The sequence below is a fragment of the Syngnathus typhle genome, linkage group LG11 (genome assembly GCF_033458585.1).
Source record: "Syngnathus typhle isolate RoL2023-S1 ecotype Sweden linkage group LG11, RoL_Styp_1.0, whole genome shotgun sequence".
NCBI classification, from domain to species: domain Eukaryota; kingdom Metazoa; phylum Chordata; class Actinopteri; order Syngnathiformes; family Syngnathidae; genus Syngnathus; species Syngnathus typhle.
Genome location: NC_083748.1, coordinates 5,515,412 through 5,535,871, shown reverse-complemented (window position 1 = coordinate 5,535,871; position 20,460 = coordinate 5,515,412). Strand labels below are relative to the sequence as shown.

The window sequence follows — 20,460 nt, the reverse complement described above, 5'->3', positions numbered from 1 at the left end:
TGCCAACATAAAACCTTTATTAACTGTTTAGGCAAGGTAACATTTCAACATTCTTAACCGTCACACAAGTATTCAAAGATGTTAAGAATGAATAACACAAAAAGAAAAGATACTCACCCTTTGATAACTTGGACGGCGAGCTTTAAAGAAGTTGGGAGAGTTTGAGATAATGTTTTCTTGTCAGATGTGAAAAACTGTATTTGTAATACTGAAAATTGGTGTACTCACCTTTAGTCCGATGAGGCGTGACAGGATGAATATTTGGAGAGAGATTTGCTGCTTCGCATTAAAACTACATGTTTACTTTTTCTTTCATTTTTTTATACTTGAGCAACAAAGACAAAGTGCTTCGCTACATTGCCATAAATTCTGGGTTCTGTTTTGTGATGACTTCATGAAATAGGTAAGACAGTAAAACAATGAAACTCATCAGCCATGTTGACATCACAACCTGAGAGATTTTGCTTCCAACTTTCAAAGGCTCACTGGGGGCAACCACTGCCTGAAGAGGTGTGAGTGCATGTGTCAGTGCATGTAGTAAAACTATGCAAAACTTACAGCAAATGCAGATAGTCATCAATGCAAGGACAAAAATGTGTTACCTGCCATCAATCAGAAAGAAAAATTGAATACCTGTGAATCAACTTTATTATGCTGTGCATATATGTTGGCTGCGGAGATGATTTATTACCTGAACGTTGTACAGAAGTCACATTTAAAATCGAGAAATGAATGAGAGGTCCTATAAAGCATGATTATGGAAACTAAAAACATACAACTTAAACTGACGAGATATCATGTTGACCACATCACCTTTCCTTTTAATTGTTGTCTAAATGTTCACCAATTAGAACGTTTTTTTTTTTTTTTCTTTGCAGTGTGTTTAATTTGTAAATCATTGTACTGTATTTGGTTTTTAGTTACAATTTACATCACTGGAATTAGGCTACGGATTTCTTTCGGTCAAACATTCAGTATCAAGACGTGAAATCCTACTTGTAAAAAAAAAAAAAATGGATATTTGGCTTTTGGATGAAGTTTCAGGTTAAATCTAGAATGCGTTATTACCACGACATGTGAACTTTATTTGACCTTCTTTATACTATTTAACGCAGATTCCACAATTGCTGTTCTCTAACAAAGAGCTGAACGGCAAAATTCACAACTGGTATTTTTCAAACAATTTCACCTGAAAGCCAATTTTGTTGTTGTTGGTCCTCACTGTACCTATAAATGTATGTCTGACTCTAGCCAGTCATTCTCACCTGTACATTCAACAGCACATTATTTGATGTTTGCACTTCTCCAAAATATACACGCTTTGTTAAAATTTTATTCTTACAATACATTTCCCAAAGAGTCACTCTGTAATCTAACTGTATTAGTCTTGCATCATTTAAGATATTTTAATAAACAATTGATCGACTGATTGGCATGAGGATTTGGACTGCAGACATTCCGTAACCTCAAAATCAACAACTTTTGTTTTACGTGCACATCATTATTTTCATGGTTTTAGCATTCTTAAACTTAGCAGGTATAATGATACATAAAATGTACGTATGGTATGTGTATGTAAATGAGCATGTAATTGAACAGAAAGTGTTTCTAACACAATGGTCATAACCGTACAGCAACATATAGAGGACAGACAAACACGGACATCATGTAAATGCTAAAAAAACTAAATAAAACATTTTTTAAGAAGAATTCAGTAACATAGTATGACTTGTATTGGTGAGTGTAACAAGAGAGATTAACACTAAGTTTAGTAAACAGTTTTTAAAAGGCATAAAGATGTGGAGAATCAACGAGTTGGATTTATGATTCTAATCAAAAGATACACATTTGCGTGATTATATTCATATCTTGTTTCAACAATAGACCATATGCACGGTAACGCAGGAGCTTTTTCTAGGGTAAAGATTCCGGTCTCTGCATGTTTCAAGCTGCTTGGACGTCATAAATATTATTTTCAAAAGTATCAGTGCTGGTGCTTTTTAAGGAGGAAATGTCATCCAAAGTGGTGACTTTTTAAAGATTTATTCCAAGTATTTATTCCAAGTATTTCTTTGAAGACTTGGATGCTGTCACGTGTTAGCCTAGCGACCGAAAGTTAGCACGGCAACCATATCCCAAATGTGGAAGTAGTCCGTACAGCATCCATTCTGCCAACCTTTTTGGTACCAAAAGTCTGAATTCATGTATGAAAATTAGTTAATATATGTGTATTATAATTATGGATACAAAAGATTTTAAAAAATCCCATCCGGCTGATATTGTCAATGCAAACTGTGCAGAACAAATTGGCAGTGATGACACTGGATACACAAATCAGTTATTAGGGAGTTGAGCCTATTCTTACAATAAATTAGTTATCTATCAAGTGAAATTGAAATAGTAGAAACACATTTTGGGTGAAGCAGCCAGAAAAATCGCTGCCATCAGACCGGAACTCCTATGTCACAATTTAATCTTTATACAAATGATTGACCAAACTTGCTCTTAATCTTTTTTGATAATGAAATGTTAAAATAAGTGCTAATTTTCGGGGGTGCAAGGACTCTCCCCGTTGTCACCAATATTTTCTTTTTATGCCAAAAAACAGGCAACATCTCGTGTTTTCTTTTTTTTTTTTTTTTGCTAGTGTTCCTCTTACATTGGTGCACAAGCTTTTAAATAGGCACATATTGTGTGGGACATAGTCCCGGTAAAACATTTTTCAGTTTTTCAGTGCTTTGATTTCCTTATAAAATTTGATGAGAACACAACTGCAGCAGCACCAAGGAAAGTGTTCCCGTTTGCTTATTGGCATTATGACAAATGATTTATGTATGATTTATGTTAAGCTTGTTAACCTTAACGATTTCTGAAGTAATAGTTGGTATTATGAAACATCTCTTCTTGCACAAGAACTTAAAACCACACAGCTTGCAAAACCTTCTTGAAAAATTTTCATGGTCTCATACTTGCGCCTCCATCTCAACGCCACTGCTTCCCTTGTACTCATTGGCAGAAGGAGCCAGAGATTTGCTGGGGTTCAGCGGGTACTGCTCAGGTTGCTTTGCTGGGCTGTGGGGCTTGTTTTCTGGATGACAAAGCTGTTTGAGATTCTGTGAAGACACCAAGAAACAGTCATGAATCAATAAATTTAAAAGAATTACAATTAGACAATGTGTGGGGAAGAGGACGTCCGGACTGGTGAGCTGTATAAATAAAATCGACTGTTAACAAATGGATAAATTGATGGATGGATGGATGTTAACAAATCCTTAACTCACTGGCAGGTGTTGAGAAAAGTTTAGATTTTCATCTACTTTGCATTTGTGGTAATAAATTGTTCTTTTATTGCCCTGTTCATATAAGGCTCATTCGGTGACTACTTAACAGGTTCTAACAAGTACAGGGGAAAGCGGTAAATGTTAGAAAAATGTTTTCCAAGCCCATAGGCTCTCACCTGCAACTTTTCATGGCCAAGTGTCATTACAACCTGAAGGCCCTGCAGCGCATAGTGAACACGGCTGGTAAGATTATTGGTGCTTCGCTCCCCTCCTTGAAGGACATTTACACCTCCCATCTCACCCGCAAGGCGACCACGATTGTGAGTGATGTGAGTCACCCCGCTCACTCTTTGCTTGAGCTTCTGCCCTCTGGGAAGAGGTACAGGAGCCTGCGTTTCCGCACCACCAGACTCTCCAACAGCTTCATACTCCAGGCTGTTAGGATCCTGAACTCGCCCCCCCTTTCTGCGTAGCGTCCTGTACTTTGCGCTATGCTTACTGTCTGCTGTACGCACACTGGCTCAGTTTTGCTCCTCTTATTTATTGGGTTATTTGTTTATTATTTATTCATCACTCATTTTATTTATTTATTAGTTATTGTTTGTGCCTTCTTGTTTTTATTTTGTGTCGTCTGCTTGTAGGTTTATCGTGTACTGTGTCTCGTCACTGTGGGATGGAGGAAACGGAATTTCGGTTTCTTTGTGTGTCTGACATATGAAGGGATCGACAATAAAGCTGACTTTGACTTGACTTATATACCGTATTTTCCGGCCTATAAGGCGCACCGGACTATAAGGCGCACCTTCAATGAATGGCCCATTTGAAAACTTTATCCTTATATAAGGCGCACCATTAATGCATCATGTCAGATTTTTAATCCAAATCAAATCATTCTCCATTTGATCTTTTTTATTTAAACTTCAGACAGAACAAATTACTTTATAATCATAAAATAATGATCCATCGTCTTTTTGAGTCATGATTCATAGTCTTCAGCGGGCCACTTATGATTGATTTCACAACACAATGCTTTGGGCCAGTTTAAATTTAGGAATTTGGCCCATATATAAGGCGCACCGGACTATAAGGCGCACTGTTGGTTTTTGAGAAAATTTTATGTTTTTAGGTGCGCCTTATAGGGCGGAAAATACGGTAGTCATGCGTCAACTAGTGCCTTTGCCAGGTATTGCGCCAAGTGCAGCCGAATGTCTGCCAGGGCTTTTACTCTTTAAAGCTACATGAATGCCCGCATTGTATAGCCAAAACTTTAAAGTGGCATTTGATTTTTGGACATTTGTTTTCTCACAGCCTTTCACTGCATCCTTGAGGAAGGGGCAGCTGCATCCTACACTTTGGTCCGCTGTGTGTGCTGTTCTGTCAAGGCTAACTAGCAACAAAATATGAACGCAGGTAACTTTTAAGCACCTTCGGGCGCATTCCAGAATCTGAATATCTGGGGCCTGTGAAATGTGTTTAATATCGCATAGTGTTTTCTCCAACAACTAATTAACGATCTTTTGTTAAAACATGCAGAAGAGTCCATTATTCCTGTCAGACTTTCTTTTTCGCTCTCTTACTCAAATGTTCTCTCTCGCTTTCACACATATTCAATGTTAAGTGGCATGCCACGGTGGGCTTTGTAAGGTAAATTAAGTGCCTGGCTTTAGAAGAGATGTAGGCAACGAGTGTGGGCGCTTTTCAATTGGAGCAGGCCGTCATACAATGCAACATTGTGGCCACCCCATGAAATGTCAAGACCGATGTGTTAATCATAACTTTATGGGATAAAAATATGCACCCAACGCTTCAGAATGTGACTTGATGGATGGGAGATTGGTAATCTATTTTGAGCTGTTTAAATGGGTGAGGCGCCCGTAAGATAGGAGCAACACACATCAATCATTCAAAACCACAAAGCGTCCTACTGGAGGTATTATTACGCAACTGATCTATCAGTTTCCCACCGTGCTTGAAGTACAAATTGAGTTCTTTAGCACACAATCTTTTAACCCTAAACTGTCCAACTTGCACAGTCCACCTGAGATGTAAATTGAAGGTTTTGTTATTTACTCAAAGTGTTACATGAGATCACAATATAATGTGTCATTTATCCTCACCATGTTTAAGTCTGAGAATGAGAATGAAAATAAAAATACCATGATATTTCTATACATCCATTTTCTTCACTGCTTATCTTTAGAAAGGTTAAAGGTCACTAGAATTGATCCTAGGAGACTTTGGGTGACAGATGGCGAGCATCTGGTTGCCAGTCAAACATAAATTAAAAAAAAAAAAAAATACCATTCACGCTCACATAGACAATTTGCAGTACATTCAATTAGCTTCTCTTTTTTTTTTTTTTTTTGGAACGTGGGAGGAAGCCAGAGAGCCAAAAGCCCAGCAAACACGAGCAGAACATGCTGACTCGACACGGAAAGGCTGGAGCTGAAATTTGAACAGTAAACCTCAGAGCTATGAAGTAGACATGCCGAATATTAGCCATCAACATTCACACTACCCTTGTACAACAATATTTATTCTCAAAGCACACAATCTGCTCACTGCCGCTGTCTTAACCAGCATTATAGTCCTCCAGCCATTTAGACTTGACAGGCAGAATGTCAGCTCTGTGACAACACTCATGTTTTTTTTAGATTGACTCTTCACACCTTTCCCTTTTCAAAACTATTCAAAAAAAAAATGTAGGAACGACAGAAGCTGTTAACCACAAATCAGTCTTAAAATTTGCCTGCAGCTATGAGTTGGCCCGCTCCTATGTTGTATAAAATCGTGTCAGCACAGCACATTTAGAAACCTGGCAATTTCTTTGTCAATCAAATGTTCCGTAAAGTCACACAAGATCTTAATGCGGGCTTAATTGTAGTGAAAAGGAGACGTCACTGGTAAGTGGCTGAAATTTCCGACGATGCTTTTACAATGATGAAATAGAACAAAAGTTGGATTTTTGTTTCAACTTGTTAAAAAGTCCGCAATACTAGAGCGTAGGGCAAGTTAGGAACGTCGAAAAGAATCATGAGGTTGAAATCACTCAATGGAATTTAGGCTGGGCTATTTTTCTAGTAACCCTTTTGAATTTTGGTGCTTTGTTCGGTTCCTGGCGCTGGACAGCAGTGGAACCAGAGCAGTGCAGGTTCTTTGGTTTAGTCGTCAAGCTGGGCCACAAAAGGCCCGGTGGAGCTTTAATCATTTCTGTGCCACCAGTGGTGATGGTGCCAAACCAGGGGAGTGCAAAGTCATTTTTGGCCAGCTTGCATGTTGCCTAGGCAACCAAAACGTGTCTGCTCATCCCAGGCTAACATTGGCAATGGCAGCCTTGTAAGTGATGATTCAGGACGCATTAAGGGTTAAATTGAATAAAATGTTGCCAAACACATACCTGCCACACAGTGCCTTTCATCTGAATGACTTTAAAGAGGATCCACAGAGGCACCAGCAGAACGCAGAAGAGTCCCAGGCACCAGCCCAAAGCGTAGGCCCAGGTTGGGTAGACGTAGGTTTTGTTGAATTTGAGTGGCTTGTATCTCACCAAGGAGAAGACAAAGGTACCCTAGCAAGTGACAAAACAAATCACAAAAAAGCCTTAAGACATTCGGCATCACTGCAGTCATGATAAGTAGGACCTCAGTCGAGTGGCAGAGGGCTGGAAATGTTCCTGTAAATGTCTAGAAATGTCCCTAGAACATTTTGGAATGATAACCAAAGGACATCAGTGGTCATGGTTATACTGCAAGATGTTTGAATATTCCTGGATTTTGCAACCATTGGCTCATTGAAGTGCATTTTTGGCATTTTTGGTATACCACAATAAAGGATAATGATCTGATAGGCACAGAATTGAAAATACTCATATATACTGCGTCTGGAGAAAACCGCAAACAGCTTCTGACAACTCCAGAAAATAAATTAAATACTTAAACAAATATCATTTGACATGAACAAGTTAGCACGGAATTTAAATAAAGCAAAACAAACATCAAGTCAAAATAACTGTCAATAGAAAATAAGCGACTGACAATAAATTTCTTATAGACGTAGTATAATGTCAAAAGAAAAATATCAAAAAAATATCGGTATCCACTACAAAACCAAAGATATCCTAAATATAAAATCATTATACATATTATATTGCCAATTTTCACTTTACCGTCATACCTGACCTTTTGTGCGGAGAATTGGGTAAGATGTCGTTGACATGTAATGGGCCGGCTGAACTTATATGATTCATTTGGAAAAATGCCAGCATTTTTTCTTTGAGGGTGGAGCGTGGTTTGGTTAACATCAAACCAGATTTGCCTTCAAGAAAATCGTAATTTCCTTCTGTCTCTAGTATCTGCATGTTTGCGATATCTCGGATATGGATGTAATGACATGTTAAAAAGGAATTTTAGTCCATTCAATAGCTGTAATGAGCCCCGATGAGACATCTCAGCACCAACACCCAGTTCTTGGCCCTAGGCAACTGTTATGAAGCCCTTTTATAAAACCGTTGGGCTTAATTGCACAACTCATTTTTGTTACGTGTTGAGAAAAAAAAAAAGACAAATACGACAACTTCCAAAAAGTAGACAACTACTTGCTTCCATTCCACCTACGCAGATTACTAATACCTAGATCTAAACAAAGAAAAAACAAATTTCAACAAGCATATACTGTCTTTTACCAATGTTTACACTGATAGATGAGATGACCCGATTAAGAGTTATACAAAACCACAGGGCCTGAGGAAAAACTGCCAATCAGAGACAGGAAGTGAGGCTGATGAGATGTCAATCAGCCGAACACCCCTGTGGCTTTGCACTGTTACGTTCATAAACGTAACGTTGGGTTGAGGAGCTTTGCTGAAACTATCGTGGAATATCCACCTCCAGTTTGCAACAAGAATTAAAAAGAAGGACTTGGATTGATTCTGCGACAAACCATACGTAAATGCTGCCATGCCAGAACCGACAATCAATTAGCAACATTTCTCTACCATCCGTTTTGGATTTTTAAATTGAAAAATAAAACTGCAAAACTATAGTGACACCATTCAGATCAAACGTTACAAATAAAGTTGTCATCCTAGCAACGGAACTCTGTCCCAACTCATTTTTAAAAATGTCCTTTTCCGGGTTTAAAATTTTTCAACCCTACATCCTACACACTTTTGCTGGGCTTCACATTAAAAAAAAATATTTGTTGGGTCGCATTTACTGCATGTCTGAATTTTCAACAATTACCACAATGTAGCACAAATAGTGAACAATAAGAGTCACATGAGTCTTACTCACTTACAGTCAACAATATGAAAACGTTCTCTTTGTTCCCTTCATCCTAACCCACCTGGCACTGACACCAGCACCTGTCTCAAATTCGTCACGTCACAAAGTTCAAATCCTTAATTTCTTCCCATGCACCTCTTATTTGTTCCTCTTCTTATGCCATTTTAAGCATGTCATTTCAAGCTTGAGAGAACAACAAGATGAAGCTTTGTGAGAAAACTCCAGACATAATGACATGAATTGAATTTATGAGTGTGATATTAAGAAATTTGCCAAGAACGAATTTATTGCCGTTGTCACAGAAATGACTTGTACCTTCCACTAGTCTTCACTCACCAGACAAACAGCGGGGGTAATGTAAAGCCAGCAAATCTTCATTAGTGGCCATGGACGATACCCTATCATGTCTTCAATGTTGTCATAGAGACGATCAGCACCTGTTTTACCAAATACAAAAAAACATATATTATTATTTTATTTTATTTTTTACATGAAACCATACAGAAAAATACACACAATACAGATTTTTTTATTTTTATTTAAATTGTCATGTCCTATTAAAATGTGCCTCCAAAGCGACAATATCTTTTATACTGGCCTAGGAAAGAAAAAACGTCTAACTTCTAATTACATGATACAACTGAAAACAGCCACAAATAAAAAAACAAAACAAAGCAAACCCAAAACATTTCTACCTAAAAGAAAAACCTATCTTGATGATTGGGCAAATTTTAATATATTGGATGTCAGTAGCTGCACTCAACAAAGCGGCAGATGAGTGTGTTTGTGTTATTTTGCATTTAACAAAATGTATTCCAGCTCCAACCTTTAAATCCCTCTGAGTTTTTAACAAATCCCTGTTAACAAAAGGGTAGAACAAGTATGAATGCGTGTCAAATAAAGAGCACAAATCCCTCCTTAGAATCTAATGGCCTCTCAAGCTTGGATAAGCTTAACCAGGAGTGATGGGAGGAATAAAAGAGGACAAAATATTTGGCAGAGGAAGTACGTAAGAACCGCGGGACTGTAATACATGGATAGAAGTCCACGCCAATTTGTCTAAGGCCATACATTAAAGGAATGTGTTGCCTGTTAAAGGAACTTATTTTCCTCTTTCAGTCACAAGTCAACCAATAGTTTTTAAATTAATCAAAGTTGTTACAAACGCCAATTCAAGATTTGTAAAAAAATAAAAATAAAAAAAAAGAGAAAAAAACACTTAATCAATTTGTCCATAAAAAAATATTTGTACTAATATACATTTAAAAAGATGTCATGTTTTTAACCGTTTTTAAATTAATCAAAGTTGTTACAAACGCCAATTCAAGATTTGTAAAAAAAAAAGAGAAAAAAACACTTAATCAATTTGTCCATAAAAAAATATTTGTACTAATATACATTTAAAAAGATGTCATGTTTTTAACCGTAAATATACTCAAATATACAACTAACATACATTTTAGGATCAAACAATATTACATGTCTAGATCATAAATCCTATTCACATGCATAGTTCAATGATTTCCACTAGAGGTCAGCAGCACTACATTAAATCAAATCCTCTTCAACAGTTTTCCCCCCAGGGTCACAAGTGTATACAAAATCACAAAGGTCAGATGGACTCAAGTTTAAAAATACAACTTCATCTGAAAACAAATATGGTTACGATTATGCAATTATAAATACAGCCCACACGGCTCCGCCACTCCGTAAAACCGAAGTTTGTCTCGGTGGTAAAGATTTTCAGGCTTTTGTCTGAATGCTTTTGGCTTGACATACTGGCTGGTAATGGAAAGAAGTGTTTTGACAGTACACTTATACAAGAGCCTGTATTTTTCCTGTCCAAACGGATTGGCTATTGTTTTGTCTTTTTTGGGCCACGTAGTCTTTGCCAAAAGTAACACAGCTCACACAAATACTGCCTGTGATTTGAATGAGAGAGCTAAAGAAATGTGCCTGGTATATTAATTTCCCTAAACCAGGGGTTGTCAAACTCTTTACACAAAGTGCAACCTTAAAAATATGTTTGCATTTCTCCTTCCATCCCATAATAACAGAACACGCATGAAAACATATGATGACTCCCAGCTACAAGGACTTACCATATATCCATCCAATTGCTATGGACTGACACACTGAAAGGAGGAGAAGGTTGTTGCCACTACAGACGTAATGGTCAAAAAGCTGAAGGAAATACAAGCCCCCCTGGAAGAAGATAATGGCGAAAGATCATGACACAACATACTATACATTTGCGGTCATTAAACCAAATCAGTGCACCACAGTACCATCACTTGATAAGTTAAATACACAAAGCAAAAAAAAACAATGCGATAAGGAAAGAGTCACGCTCTCACCTCAGTAACGAGAAGAAGACCAAGGAAGAAACAAACGGAGCAGAGACAAAGCAGCAGCAGCTCTCGTCGATAAGCCCTCCGGAAAACAGTCGGGAACATATCTGTCACGGAGGTCATCAGACACTCCAAGCTCACAAACTAGTAAAGCAAAGACAAGTCAGCACAAACCAGGGATCCACCAGAGGTTTCACAAGCATATTTTCAACTGACCTGTGTATCAGCACCCAGCAGGATGACCATAATAAAGAAACATATAGCCCACAACTGTGGTAAAGGCATCATCGCTACTGCCCTTGGATATGCTATAAAAGCCAGGCCAGGTCCTGTCGTTACACACATAACAGTCATTATGTGAACCGTTATCAAGAAAAACATCAGTATTTGTGGAATGGAGACTAAAAAAAAAATATTTATGCTACGTGTGAATAAGAAATAATCATGTTTGGATTCTTACCAGAAGCCGCCACTTCTGATATTGGTAATCCTTGTTCGTAGGACATGAATCCCAAAACGGAAAAGATAGCAAAGCCCGCCACAAAGCTGGAGCCACCATTTACCAAACATAGAACAAATGTATCCCTAAGAGGAAAACAAAGAAATGATTAGACTCAAAATGAATGATTAGTTTCAGTCACACACTGTGCAATTTAAAAATATGTTTATTAGCTACCGTAATTTTCGGACTATAAGTCGCACCGGCGTATACGTCGCACCAGCCATAAAATGCCCAAAAAAGTGAAAAAAAACATATATATGTATATAAGTCGCACCTGAGTATAAGTCGCCCCCCCACCCAAACTATGAAAAAAACCGCGACTTATAGTCCGAAAATTACGGTATCTATCCATCTCTATCTATCTATCGAATCTAGCTAGCTAGCTAGCTAGCTCTTGAGTTTAATCAAAAGTTGATTGGTGTAGTACAGCCCTGTAACACCAGACAGCACACTCCACTCTGTTAACTTGGGTGGAAAGAATGAGAGGGGGAAAAAAACAAGAATGTGAGGTCCCTGTTTAGCGTGATGAACCTTCTTCACAAATTTGATATACAGCATAAAAGTCCAGTGTGACTCAACCTGAAACCTTGTTAACAGTTTTCTCAACGCAGAAAAAGAAGCACTTTAAGAAGCTACTAGAGCAGCTGCACTTTGAATAGCATTGACCTTGGAAGGTCATATCCGGTCTTTTTATAAACAACATGCAACATGACCTTCACGTGCTATGAATAAAAATATTGTTGAAGCGAAAAGGCTAAGCAAAAAGAAAATGGCGGCCAAAAATAGGAAACAAATGGGAACTTACTTGTAGCAGTTATTATTAAACTCGTTGTAACTGCCAAGAGCTGTCAAACTTCCTTGACAAATCCCAAAGGAGAACAGGACTTGTGCACCTGCATCCATCCAAACCTGAATGGACATATCAGAAAATGAAATATGAACTCTGTCTAAATGATTGATAGAAATATATATGTGAATTTGAGACAGTCTACAGGATTTAGCCTATGCAGCTGATCGGGCATCCCGTCATGGTACTTGGTTGATTTTTTTATTTTTATTTTGGCCTGGCACTTTATTACTTACTTGAGGGTCCACCAACCTTGTCGGGTCAGGATAGAGGTAGAAACGTATGCCGTCAATAGCACCGGGCAAAGTAAGTCCACGAGCCAACAGAACAACCAACATTAAATAAGGGAAAGTGGCTGTAAAATAAACTACCTGTTGACAAGAGACACGTGAGGGTTAATACTCGTAACATACCTTTGAATCGTGACATCTAATAAAAAAGGATCGAAGCTCAACTGCCCTGAAGGCAAACCCATGCGCGGTAATAATCCATTTGTTTACACAGAGCATAACTAGGCCACAGTTTGATTGCATCCCAGGATTTACATCCGAGAAGGATTACCAATCCGCCGTTACTCAGCTGTACCCTTTTTGTCAGCTTTCAGATCCAAACGGAACCACGTGACCACTTCTGAAGCTCGAATGCGTGTACAAAAATAAAGCGTGTTACCTTTCCGGTGGATCTCACTCCTTTCCAAACACAGAAATAGCAGAGAATCCAAGCCAACAAGAGACACAAGGCCAACTCCCACCTCAGGCTGCCGATCTTTTCTATCCCCGAGGATATACCCAGAACTCGTCTCCTTGGAATACAAACATCACAAACGGACACAGTCAAACATGTGACAAGCAAGACTTTCTGTCATTTCCGTTCAGGCGATTAAGAAAAGATCTTGAGATTTTTTTTGTCAGAACAAAAATAAAAACCCAATTGTATCTATTTTATTCATCAATGGGTTGATATGGTAATTATGCCTAAGAATCATTTAATTGATCATTGATTTTCCATGTTGTCATAGGAAGACATGTCAAATATCTCACGCCAGTCATAACATAAATAATAAAGAGCAATGTCACATTCACTAAATGGCAACTGCATTGCAAGCTTCTCAATGACATTTTTGACATTCCGTTGTCTTTTTTGGCCTTGTATGATGTTGGGCTCAGCACATGAAAGTGTTGACAGGAAGACGGATGATTTGTTTGCCAATGCCAACTGGCCTTCTGCGATGTAAGTTTCCTTCAACATAACCGCAGGGCTGGCTCAGTGTACCCCCAAGAACAATTTCAGAATTTTGTTGATGGTTAGACACAATTTTATTTCCTTCGCTACACTTTGATCGGTGTTGGCACATTTCGGTATCATGGAAAAAAATGAATTTCGGAAGGAAATTATTTTTTTATCCATATGTACTGTTAGCTTTTATAGCAAAAGTAGACTTTAGATGTTGCAATGTCCAACACAACCAACGTTGCAACTCTTTTTGACTCTGAATTACTATTTGCACAAGCGTGTGATTTTGTTGGTGTCCAACACCGAGTGCACAGATGGGGGAGGCAAGGTTACATTCGGGAGGGAGATTCTTTTCAAATAAAGTAGCCAAAGCAAGTTCTCGGATTCTGCTGGAGAATAAGCTTCTCCTTGTGTTCATAATTATGAATCATGCGCACTGATCTCTCAATCCGCCCTTGGCACATTGCACTTGGCCTTGGTCAATGTAAGATTGCTTCGCGGACAAAAGGTTTTGCCAGCATTAGAGTCATGAGGATGCTCCTTTTCAGAGAGAAACAATGTTTGCATTACATTGTTGCAGTCTCCAGCCTGCGGAGTTCCGCAAGGGTCGATTCTTGGTCAACTTTCATTGATAAGTGTTGCAAACAATTTCTTTTGGTAGAAAAACGCCTTCAGGTGACTTAAGTTACACTTGTGTGTTTGTTTTTCTTTCTTTTGTTTTCAGTTCATGTGCTTACCAATATCGTGGACATAAAACAAAATCTGATGATGATGAGAACATACATTTTCAAAATACTTACTCCCAGAATTCTGTTGCGGGAGTTGTCGCATTAGCAGGTGCTGTCCAATTGGATGACACGTTCCTTTTGTCGAATTCAACACAATGTACTACGGAAACAATCAGATGTTGAAATAATGTAACTGACACCACAAGCACACATTCTTAGTCGGTCAAAAGATTAGGGACGGGTAATAGCCCCGCAAGTGTGGTCTACCGGTATTCCAGGGGTTCTTGCAGCTGGCCCACGGAACCTCAGCACTGAAGGACGAGAAGAGATAGAAGAAAGCCCAGGCCTGGATGACGATGTACGACACAGCAGCGTAGGCAATCACCACTTGGGTTGCATAACCGATTCCTGAAGAGACCAGGTCGGTCAATGTGTGACCGATACGAGCATTATCCCTAAGCATGGATTGTGTTCTTTGGGTCTTTAAATGCCATGCCGCTTTCCCTCTTGTTGTGCCATCTGTTATCCATGTTAGCTGAATGCCACAAGGTTAAAGTTCAGGATCTTCCTGACACATGAGATGGTAGAGAAAGAACCCATGTAAATTACGTCATCGAGGAATACGGTTTCACTTGGCCTTCAGTCACATGGACCACCTTGTTTTCTTTGTTCATTGAGTTGCCAACAAACCAAAGGATGGACACCCCAAATCCATTCTGTACTACTTAATATGTTCTCTTCCTTCCTGCCTGCATTACAGTATGCTCGAAAGCAGTTAGAGAGTCCTGATTTATAGCGGGGATTTTTCTTTAACAGCATGTGCATGGACACTGTACTGTTTGGGACACTATCCATCATACACTATCCTTGTGCTGTAAATAACCTTCTAGAATCACATGTCATAATCTGAAACCAGCTTCCAACAAGTGCACTATTTATGAGCGTGAACGCCTTCCAAAAACAGGGACCAGCTAGGTTAGTTATTTCCATAATCATGTAAGGTATTAATAGCCCATTAAAATGTTCATGTGTTCATTTGGAAGGAATGAACTTGAGCGCTATGCCACGGATGGAAAAGTCAAAGAAGTGTTGATAGACTTGCACATTGTCGGCTTGTTAAGAATAGAGAAAAAAAAAACTAATGTGCCACTGCCAAGATCAACAGACTACTTTGCCCACTATTGTTTGAAAAGCTACTTCCCATGGCAATTTTAAACAAAGGAAAAGTGCTTGAAGCCTTTATATAAGGCCACGAGGCACACTAAATGCATCCACCACTTTTCACTTTTCTTCTTTTCATTGCTTAAATGTCATCAGCACATTTATGTCAATTTACACCGTTCTAAAGGGAAAGGTAATAATACTATGTTCTGTACAGCCCAATAAGTCAAAATATCGTGTTCTAATTGTTTCATTGGTGGAATATGAATTAAAGTGATAAAATCCATCTGGTTTTTTTATCCATCTCAGGGGTGGCCATTTTGTGATTTATCCACTAAAAATGACATTGTGGCAACTGCGATGTCATTTTCAGTTGAGAGCAAGTGGCACAAAAAAAATAAAGATCTGTGAGGCAGGTGTCCTAACCACTAGATCAACGATCCCCCAACCTCTATGTTGCATCACATTAGGATAGTCAGGTATGCAGCCCGAAAATATCCGATGTTAATATTGAATAATATATTACATAAATTATCTTCAATCATGTTAAACTCCAGTTTGAGTGGCGTTTGGCAACTGTATATCTTTTTATTTATTATCATTTATTTTCACTTTCATTCAGTTCTGCGCTTAAGTTATTCTAAAGTTACACTCCTTCAATGGAGATAAAGGAACTTTTATAATGGCGCTATTAAAAAAATATATATATTAAAAATAGCATGTGCTGTTTTTGACTGGAAAGGCTAAACTCAGCACTATTGGCCTCAGTTAGACAGGGTTGGTTTTCCACTTTAAAATGGTACCGCTGGAAACTGTGGAAACCACACGGGGTCAAAGGCATCAGTCTGAACAAGACGTGCTAACAAACGGCAAGTGAGGACAACAAGGGTTTCCTGCATTTACTTCTCAACATGTGGCTGTTATCCAGTCGACTTGGGGCAGCAAGAAAAGGTTACGGCGAAGTGAAGTGCCATTAAAACTGCAGGCAATCAAAGCAACCTTTCTTTGAGAAAAATCACCCGTGGCTTGATGCACACCACCAGAATGCTGCATCTGCTGGGTGCAGTGGGGCGGGGTGGAACCACCAAGGGGAAACGACTACACATTTGAAAGCTGTTCGGTTGGTTCTACCCTTCCCTCTAAGGAATCATTACCTGTGCTAGTTATGTGACTGCTAGTTGTTTGTGTGCTTTTGTGTTTTGATGGGATGATGCAAAAGCCACAAAGCCAAATGTCAAACTGGAGTTCAACACGGATGAAGATTTTATATATTTGGGCTGGATACATATAAATGAATACAGTCACCGTGTGGTCACAATATACAAAAACAAAATCCTCAATACACACAACTTTGTTTTGAAATTAAAAGCTATCAGCATCTGTTCTGCCTTCTTGCTATGTTTCCCAACACCGTAGCCTTATAAAGTCAAATGTTTTTTTTTCTTCTTCTGAGTCATATCCTAGTTTCCTCTTGGTCTTCTTCTACAGCAGGGGTGTCAAACTAATTTTTGTCGCAGGCCACGTTGTAGTCATAGTTTTCCTCGGAGGGCCATTATGACCGTCAACGTCTTCTATATACATACAGCATAGGCTACACAATAAACTAGTTTTGAAATCAGAGACCAGTAAAAATTGTTCAAATAGTTTAAAAAGATTAATGGTAATAGAAAATGCTAGGAATATTACTATTTTTAAAAAGTGAAGACAATTAGTCATTTTAGTAATGACACAAAGTCACTGCAAAATTTGTCTTCACGGGTCACATAAAATGATGTGGCGGGCCGTATCTGGCCCCCAGGCCTTGAGTTTGACACCTATGGTCTACAGCATGCGTCTTCTTCTCTCTCCATTTCTTTGCTGTTGCGGCATGCGCGGGATTGCCGAAAGACAGCAACTGTACTTCTCTGAGTCGTAAATTATAGTAACGGTAATTCCAATTTGAAAAGCATTTGAAATTATAGCAATGTTAATCCATAATACTTTCATAATATTCAAATGTTATGAAATGTTCTCCAAAGATTAAGTCAAATCTCATCTAATATGTCTTTTTAACATCATAATGTGATTTTATGGTCATGTTTAGTCATCATTTTATGATCCTTTTTTTCCTCTCCAGTATGACCCTAATGTTCCTTGGCACTCAATCATGACTGGGATGTCGGTCAAAAACAAATTATCGGCCAAAGTTCAATTTTCTTATGGTTTTCACTTTTGATGATAGGGTAAACACTAGACAGTGTGTTTCCCATGTGCTTGTGGCCAAGTACTAAAATTTCATCCATTCGTCATAGAAATTTGGAGGTCGGGCATGTGAGCTTTGATGGCCTCATTGTCATCAAGTAACATACTTCATGGATAAATACATATAACGGTGCATAAAACGAACAGCAAACATAGTTGAAGTGAAAAATCAGTTGTCATGCCAATTTGTCTTTTAAAAAAAGTTTCATGAAAGGAAGTATTTATCTGAGGAACATGTGCAGAGGGATAGTTTGAGGGAACTATTTTATCTACGCTCTACTTCCTAAGTCTGAGGTGAACCTGTGTGTGACCACCACTTTGTATTCCAATTTGCTTTTCGAATTTGCATGTCGTCTCTCCTTTGTGAGGGACTTCAAGTGGCGCACGGTCCGAGTAAAGCATTGTTGTTTGTGACTAGCGTGACGGTTCCATGTGAGATACACGTGATTGTCAAAGTTCCCTTCGTGGGCGACAGAATGCATCGTGCAAATTTCGGCAATAACAATGTCTCTGCTGTTAGAGCCGAGGTCAACATATACATGCTTGGAACGTGACACCGAAGAGGCCGGAGCGAATTATAGTATTAAAAGTTGCAGTGTGACCGGCACCTGGTGTGGTCAGTCACATGGGTCTCGCAGGCTTGATGTTCACCTGTGAGAACGCACAGGTGTCGGTTGTGCGAGGTCATTTTCATACACAATAGAGCTCTTTGAGTCGGGGATGGTTTTCCAAGGGTTCTCAGGTCACTGAACACTTTTAATCCATGACTGGGAGGGTTTTTAGTTTTTCTTTTGTTTTGGGGTCTTTTCCATCTGTCGTCTCTGTTTGTATAAGTTAAAGCCCAATTTTATTGATTGTTTTTGAGTTAATGTGCATTTTTACTTAGTTGTGTTGCCAGGTTGACTGTAAAAAGTTTAAGCAATGCGAAAACATAGGCGGTTTTAAAGGGTGGCCAAGGGGGGCAGCTGCCACCTGCATCAAATGCCTTGTCACGGCGGCGGTTGTTTGGAATGAATCGATCAATACTAAATTTAAAATAAAAATTCAAACTATATAAGCAAACGTGAATAGAAGACAGTGGGTTTAGCATTGGAGATAAAATAACAAGACCCTCTAAAATCTTGACTGAAGGAATAAAAACCTATAGAAGATATTTTTGTTGAATGGTTTTGTTGGCCAATATAATAACTGCCAATAATTGGGTTAAAGGTTTATGTGACAATATCAAATAAATGGTGAATATGTCAAAGACTGTCAAATAGTGGTAAATGTTTGGGAATTGTTATTGCATAGCCTACAAGGAGCGGCTTAATGCTGAACATATTATTTCTGACATTCTCCTGGCGCCCCTTTGCCAACCTAAATAAAAATTTCTAGAGCCACCACTGGATATGATGGGTCTTCAAAATATAAAATTTTTTCCACTATCACTTCACATGACTTTTGCCCGCCACTTTCTTGTGTAATTCTCCTCTAAAAGATTCAATAAAAACAAAGATGCAAATAATTCAGGACATCATGAAAATGAGTTGGCTGCTGTCAGGACTGCGTTGGACACCTGTTGAATTATGTACGTTTGTGTTTAAAAATTCAGTGCGTCTTCTAATACTAACCTTCAAACAAAGGGCAGAAGTGTCTCCAGCATGTAATGCATCCCTGGGATGTATACTGACCCATGGCTGTCTCCAGAAGGAACATTGGGATACCACAGGACAGGAGAAACAGAACATACGGAACCAAAAATGCCCCTGAGGGAAGGAAACGCCAAACTCAGAAAACTCTCAGACATCTTCATTGTTTGCTTATTTCCCTCGACCGTGTTGTCATCTCTCAACAAACTGCAGTTGAGTGCCTCACTTGGGCGACTTATCATTTAAATAGATATGATGACTAATAGCGTTTGCTCGATGTAAAGCAGGAAACAGGAAATGAGAGCGCGCGACTGGGGTAAGCTCACCTCCCCCATTTTTGTAGCACAAATAGGGAAATCTCCAGAGATTTCCCAATCCCACAAGGGTTCCAGCCACAGCCAGCAGGAACTCCAACTTGTTTGCCCACTTGCCACGATCCAGCAGCTGAGTCTTCTTCGCCAGAGTGTTGCCGTGACCGGCCACTTCACGGCTGCTTCCTTTCAGGAATTCCCTGGACATATTGAAAAGGAGATTAATTACAAATGAGGCGCAATCTGATCTCAAACATCCGTCTGTCTACTTAAAGGAGGGATAGACAAATATTTGATAAATGCAAATCACTAAGCTGACTTCTATTCGGCGCCACTCCGGCTCTTATTTAAATTTACTGGTTGAATTTGAGCTTGGAGTGGATTATAACAGCAATGGAAAGTTCCCACCGGCGGCAAGCGCTTACTCAGAAAATCCGTGGCAACCGTTACAGCAAAAACACGTCTTAGAATGAAAAGTCCAACATGTAGCGGTGAGGAATCCAAGGAAAATCGACTGAGTACTTACCCCTCCATCACAAAGCCCCCCTCCCCTGAGAGTTGCTTACGGCAACGACAAAGTGATCAGTATTCCTCTCGGATGGATGCACCGCAGGCTCTGTATACAAAGAAAAAGTCATGAGCGGAGCCAAGGTGAGAATCAAAGCTGCTATGGTTCCTTTCTGTGAGCCGTCTCGTTGCCAGACGCTGCGCTCCGCACCATGTGGCTGCACTTGAGAAAACTGTTTGGCTCTGACAAAGGTTCAAGGTATACACCACTGCTCGGCTGTATTTTTCCACTGAGACAGGAGCAGCTCGAGTCACTGAGATTAGCACAGTTGCTAACAACTAAACCAAATCAGCTGAGCCTGTTATATCAGTGGCTGTAAACAGG

At 39.1% G+C, this 20,460-nt stretch overlaps 1 protein-coding gene across 2 annotated transcripts; it reads right to left on the bottom strand.

Moving 5' to 3' along the window:
* Positions 1 to 630: 630 nt before the first annotated feature.
* LOC133162657 (sodium- and chloride-dependent GABA transporter 2-like) lies at positions 631 to 20,435 on the bottom strand. Of its 2 annotated transcripts, XM_061292011.1 has the most exons (16): positions 20,287 to 20,435; positions 20,095 to 20,184; positions 19,584 to 19,768; positions 19,240 to 19,374; positions 14,492 to 14,632; positions 14,297 to 14,384; positions 12,933 to 13,065; positions 12,500 to 12,634; positions 12,222 to 12,325; positions 11,375 to 11,499; positions 11,131 to 11,243; positions 10,921 to 11,058; positions 10,666 to 10,768; positions 8,900 to 9,000; positions 6,679 to 6,849; positions 631 to 3,113 (listed from the first exon to the last, which is right to left on the bottom strand). In XM_061292011.1, exons 2-16 carry the CDS (start codon positions 20,100 to 20,102, stop codon positions 2,964 to 2,966), a joined length of 1,830 nt encoding a protein of 609 aa, XP_061147995.1. In that variant the 5' UTR covers positions 20,103 to 20,184; positions 20,287 to 20,435; the 3' UTR covers positions 631 to 2,963. The 2 variants fall into 2 exon arrangements, with proteins under 2 accessions (XP_061147995.1, XP_061147994.1); XM_061292010.1 differs by having other exon boundaries at positions 20,095 to 20,419.
* Between the last annotated feature and the right edge of the window lie 25 nt (positions 20,436 to 20,460).

Coding starts and splice junctions, on each gene's coding strand:
- LOC133162657 (XM_061292011.1), bottom strand. Junction 13,066..14,296: donor CCCGCAACAGAATTCTGGGA/GTAAGTATTTTG, acceptor TTGTATTCCAAG/GAGACGAGTTCTGGGTATAT. Junction 11,244..11,374: donor ATCAGAAGTGGCGGCTTCTG/GTAAGAATCCAA, acceptor GTGTAACGACAG/GACCTGGCCTGGCTTTTATA.